Consider the following 5826-nt stretch of genomic DNA (forward strand, 5'->3'; position numbering starts at 1 on the left):
GACACTTGACGTCCACATCTCTTTCAGGTTGGGGTGTGTGAGTGATTTGGCAAAAGAAACTGTATCCATTGAGAAAAGAATTGCCTCTTTTTTGAGGATTTGCTCAGATACTGTTACCAGTATATCCTATGCAGACATGTAAAGTATTATGTTGATGGGAGACAGACAGACAGACAGCCTCATCAACCAACAACTCATTTTGTGGATTTGCTGAGGAGTTCAAGCAGTGAACATCGTGGTGTTGACAGAAACTTATTTTGATTTGGAACCTGAAGATGATTTTACCTGTTAAAACAATTAAATTAACTTGAGAACAACAACAAAAAAAAGAGGTAACAGTGTTATAAATTCTTTCTATTCCTTTTTTTTTTCCTACAGAAATGGCAGGATATTATTAAGGAAGTCAAGTTCCTCCAAAGAATAAAACACCCTAACAGTATAGAATACAAAGGCTGCTATTTGCGGGAGCATACAGCATGGGTAAGCGTCTGCTGCACTCTGCACTTCTCTTGCCTTGGTTAAGGGCGCTTTAAAATATCCCCAGCTGGAGTTCACGAGGCACCTGAACGCTTGCGCTGCACAGAATCCGATGAGAATAGCCAAGGACCTCACAGGTGCTGGGCAAAACTGAGTGTAGTTTTTGGAAACAAGATTTGGGGAAATTCTTCCTTCGCAGCGTAAGCTGATTGTGCTGCTGCTCTAGCGTGTTGAGCTTGATGGACGGAGCATTTGAAATAAATTAATAAAGGGGAGCGGGGCACAAATTTATCTTTTCTTGCTGGAAGCAAAGGTGGAGAATTTCGGTTGCACTTCCTGGGAGGCGAGTATGGCAACTTGATGAGGTGCTTGCGGTCGTTTTACAGTGCCTTTGGTGCCGCACAGAGTGTCCGCGGGTTCAGTTCTTTACAGGTTGACTGACTGTTCTAGAAGTAAGCGTTCAGGTGTACTTGAATGGAATGAGTTAGAATTATCCTACTGATAATTGTAATTAAAGTGTATTTTGAGTCATTAGTATTTCTGTTATTGAACTAAATTCTTCTGTTGTATGTTGTTTATTTCTGTTCTCGATTCTTTGTGTGTGTGTGTGTGTCCAGGTGACAGAACCAACTAGCTGGTTTTATCTCTGGCTGTCATCTCCTAATTAATTTCATAGATTTGATTTAATCAAAAAGCCCAAGCTTCCTCCCAAATTAAATTTGGCTTATTTGAGTTTCTGAGCATAAAAATGTGTGTGTAGGAATAGGTACAACTGGCTGTGCCCAGGAAGCATTTTGTCAAGCAAAGAGTGTGAGATACACCTTTCATTGACGAAGCTTTTGTACTACAATATTCTAAAGAATTCATTTTGTTGAACTACCAATTTAAATTTAAGTACTGTTCATGTAAATCTGTAGGACAAAGATTTAATTTTTTTTTTTTTTTTTGAAATCTGACTGGGACAACATCTTAAGGAAATCCCTAAATAACCCTTTAATACTCTGATAAGCTTGTTAAGTGCAGTTTTACATTCTTGTTAGGTACGTGCGTATGAAATAAGGTGTGTAAGACAATACAGGCTGGCTGTGAACATGCTTCTGCCTTCCTCACGGGTTTGTTGCTTGGTATCTTCCCCGGGAAGGTTCTGCTTATTCCAGCCGGAGCTATCCTTGGGGGAGGAGTCAGCGTGACAGCGCTAGGCTGGGGTTTATGTCACAAGCAATACTCGTTTTATCACGGCTGCCTGCGTTGTGTGCACCAGCGACTCGATCTAGAGTTCTTTGCAGAAATCTAGAAAACAGACGTTTCCTGTTAGAGATTTTCTAACAATTATTTCGGTTTCTTCCCCTGCAGCTTGTTATGGAATATTGTTTAGGATCAGCATCAGACTTACTAGAAGGTATGTCACGCATGTTTATTTGATTGAAAGGCAGAATTATAGTACTGAAGCAGGAGGTTACAGTGTCACAGAGTTGTCCTTGATTATCTAGCTTGGTTTGAGAGTGTGTGTGAATAAGTGCGGTTTTTCAAATTCTTGCCTGGCTGTAATGATCCTTTTGTAGCATATTGGCTTTCCTAGGTGCTTAGTTTCTCTTTGGTTCACGTTATTTTAAAGTCGTCAGTCAGCTATTTATTTTCTTCTGAGTTTTAGGTTCTCCTGTCCTGACAGTTCCAGATTTATTTCTGAAAACCCTTGCTGTTGATCCTAATGCTTACTAACCACTGTGGGCCTCGACTAAAATAGCACTTGCAGCAGCTTTGTTGCTTGATGAGGTCCTTTGTGAAATGGTCATTTTTCTGTCAGGCTTCTGGAAGTGAACTTTCTCGTGGAGATGTATGTGTGGCCAGTAAGTTGTTCATCTCCTTTGCTTGCCAGAAGCATTTCAGGACAAAAGGCTGAGCTGCCAGAGGGTCATCGGTATTGCTACAGTTTATTCACGCGTGAATTGTTGTAAAGTTCTAGGGTTTGGGATTTAGCTTCATTAATAGAAAATTGAATATTGAGTCTCAAAGAGGTATTTGGCAGAATGGTCACAGAACTGACAGGAGTGGAGGTTATGGTTACAAAGTGGTCTCACTTTGGTAGGAAATAGCTGCTGTTTTACAGTTAGAAGATTATGTCTGTTTATAGAATGTATGCTGTGAACTATTTTTACATTTGCTTCTCATACTGAACCGAATTAAAAAAATTCTGGTATATTCTCTCTGTTGACATTGTTAACAGTACTCACTTGCATGCTGCAAACTGCGTTGTTTTCTTTAATATTGAATTTCAAATAAAGTCTTTCCCGAAGTTCATAAAAAGCCATTGCAAGAAGTGGAAATAGCAGCAATTACCCATGGTGCTCTCCAGGGATTAGCATACTTGCATTCTCACAATATGATCCATAGGTAAGCGGTTATACTTTTGCTGTCTCACACACTTACAGGTAATTTACTTTGTCCCAAACTTAATATTTATAAGTGGAGATTTTCTCTTCGCAGTGCCTGTATGCTCCCAAACTAGTGATTTATAGTAGTCAGGTACCAGGAAGCTGGGTATCTCCGAGCACGCTGTCTCTTAAGCTGATGTCTGTAAATCTGCAGGATTGCTTTGGATCTGCTCGATTTTTCAGTACTTGATGCAATGATGATTGTTCCCTGGGGCAGCGAGTAGCTTGTAGCAACTGCAAGGCACAGATTGCTGGGGCGGGGGGAGCACCAGTACTTGAAAAATTAGTTTTACGTGAACACACATGTTGAGAGGCACACAGTAAGTATGTGACACAACTGTTCTTTGGGTTTGAAGTACCTGCTGCATTTTAGCAGCTGAAGAATTTGAATCGTGACGTTATTAGTACTTTCTGAAAAACATTTATAAAGGAAAAACATTTATAAAACATTGATATAGTTGGTTCAGAAGGTTTTGCTGACCTTTAAGCGAAGCGGATTCAGGTGTCCCACTTTAAGCTGATGTTTAAGACAAACTAGATTCCCAGATCGAAGGCTGTGTGTTTGGAGGAAATGTGGGTATTGTGCACCTTGAACAGGTGAATACTGGCATGTTTTGTAGTCTGTCCTATGGAAGGTTTTCTTTTTTTGGAGAATAACGCTGACACTTGTATTCTATAACCAGAGATATCAAGGCAGGAAACATCCTGCTGACAGAGCCGGGACAGGTGAAACTTGCTGACTTTGGGTCTGCTTCCATAGCATCTCCTGCCAACTCATTTGTGGGGACGCCATATTGGTAAGCCAAAAGTTCTACGTGTTTCTGGCTTTATGAAGTGGAAGAATTATTTATTGGGTACTTAAGTACTTGAGCTTTATTGGAGCTAGCTTTGAAATCTTCTGGTTGTAGTAGTGATTGCAAAAAAAAAAAAAAAAAGATAGTAAGTAGGCTCTGACTTCAAGCAATTGTGAATCCTTGTGTCTGAAGTTCACAAAGAGTAACAAAAATATTTTTTTGTTCTCCTTACACTGACTTCTAAGTGGTAGAGGTGGGATTGAGTAATCTGTAATATAATTTATTCGCTCCCTCCAGTGGTTTTAACAATTTGTGTGTTCTTGCCGCATCTGGTTGTTAAAATAACTGAAGTGTTTTTTCTTCCATAGGAAAGGCCAGGTTCATTGAACAAACCCCTTTGCAGATCCCTTGTGCACTTTTGGTCTCTTAGACCTGATCTGTGGTGTTTACCCAACCGCAGGCTCTAATTATTTCACCAGAGCTGGCCTGCCAGCTGAACTTTTGGAAGTGTGGGAGGGCGAGAAGGTGGTGATGCTCGGAAATGGAGAGCTGGGCAAAGCACAGGAGAACATTGTGCAGCCTCTCTCCAGGCTTGTACCGGGGCAGGTGCCCATTCTCTGTTCCCAATGTCCCATGATTATGCCTGATATCTTGGGAAATGATTTGTTTACAGTAGCTGCAATCAGGGAAATGGCCTGTTCCATTGAAACACTGGTGGTGAGGATGGGTTCCATTGCCTGGAATTTTATGAGCACCAATTTCCTGTTTTAGGATGGCCCCAGAAGTGATTTTAGCCATGGATGAAGGGCAGTATGATGGCAAAGTAGATGTTTGGTCTCTTGGAATTACCTGTATTGAGTTAGGTAAGTTATTTTCTTTTGAAAAATTAGAAAATGTAGTTATTTAATACCCAGAGCTTATTCAGCTGAATCGCGGCATAGAAGATCTGTGCTTCCTTCCTTGTCCTGTTTTCTCTGGGACTTGAGTTTTAGAGAAAAGAGCTAAATATGTTCTCTAGAATTCGAGACCAAGTCTCCAGTTTGATGTTTCTGGAGCTGATGTTTTCAATACCTGAGGAAAAAGAGTTACATAGACCAAGAAAATAGCTCAGCTGTATCATTAAAGGCGTTCCCATTGTATGGAAGAGGCCGTTAACTTTTGAACTGAAAACCAGCATCTTTGCTGAACAGCTTTAGAACTGAACCATTAAAAATAGCCGTGTGAAACTATATTTAATGATATAAGTTGATATGGTTTGCATGAAAATAAACAATAGATTAACAAGTCCTGCAGTAGTGAAGTTTTGGGTAAGTGGACAGCTTTACAGCTATATTCAGTATATGTTGTCACTTGTGAATAGAGTTTGCTGGAAAAGGGTTTTTTTTTTAACAAAGAAAAAGATGCTGAGTAATCCGGTTTTGAAACGGTAGCTTCTAAATCAAACTCAGAAAGAAACGATGCCATTGCTGTTGGAACAAGCTCCTTAAAGCAGCACGTTGGTAGAAAAGGGCTGTGTCAGCACACTTTCTCTTTAAACTTAACAGGTAGTATTTTCTTCAGACTGAAGCCCACCAGCACGCCCAGCACCAGGCAGGGTTTAGGCAGGATCCAGCTCTCTCGAAGCACTTCGCTGTGAGTTTCTCTCGGGCTGGTGAGGTTCGGTGCTGCTCCTTGCACCTGAGGCTGTCCTGCCGTCCTTGTCAGACCTCATCGCTCGTGCTCCAAACCCGCCTCGGTGGAGGAGCTGCCCGGCTGGGCACCAAGAGCTCTCAGGAACACGCTAATCCATGTGAACTGCCCAGTTTAGCTAAAAATGCCGTCTGGCATTCCAAACTGTCAACTTCATTTTCTTCCGGGATGTGAAATAGAGTCTTTCTGCAGAGCAGAGATTTTTTTTTTTATTATTTTTTTTTTTTTCGGTTGCTAATATAAAGCAAGTTGAAGGGGTGTGACTGTCATGACAGAACCCTGCTCCGAGTGGAGTGAGGAGCCTTGGCTGGCTGCGGCGCTCCAGGAATGCGGTGAGCTCATGGCCACCACACCCCCGGGTGCCTTCCTCGCACGCCGCTGGTTTTGCAACGTGAAGCGTTGGGCTTCGTCTACGGCTTCTGGCGCGGTGGGGG

General features: G+C 41.6%; 1 protein-coding gene across 3 annotated transcripts in view; it reads left to right on the forward strand.

The window, feature by feature from the left end:
- Positions 1 to 5826, forward strand: part of TAOK1 (TAO kinase 1) — a 33757-nt gene that overhangs the window by 6762 nt on the left and 21169 nt on the right. For all 3 annotated transcript variants that reach the window (XM_009874741.1, XM_009874744.1, XM_009874743.1), the window contains exons 3-7: positions 379 to 480; positions 1831 to 1876; positions 2772 to 2868; positions 3593 to 3706; positions 4475 to 4566. In XM_009874741.1, coding sequence (XP_009873043.1) covers positions 379 to 480; positions 1831 to 1876; positions 2772 to 2868; positions 3593 to 3706; positions 4475 to 4566 — 451 coding nt within the window. The remainder of the gene's footprint in view (positions 1 to 378; positions 481 to 1830; positions 1877 to 2771; positions 2869 to 3592; positions 3707 to 4474; positions 4567 to 5826) is intronic.

The sequence above is a fragment of the Apaloderma vittatum genome, unplaced genomic scaffold (assembly GCF_000703405.1).
Source record: "Apaloderma vittatum isolate BGI_N311 unplaced genomic scaffold, ASM70340v1 scaffold12588, whole genome shotgun sequence".
NCBI lineage: Eukaryota > Metazoa > Chordata > Aves > Trogoniformes > Trogonidae > Apaloderma > Apaloderma vittatum.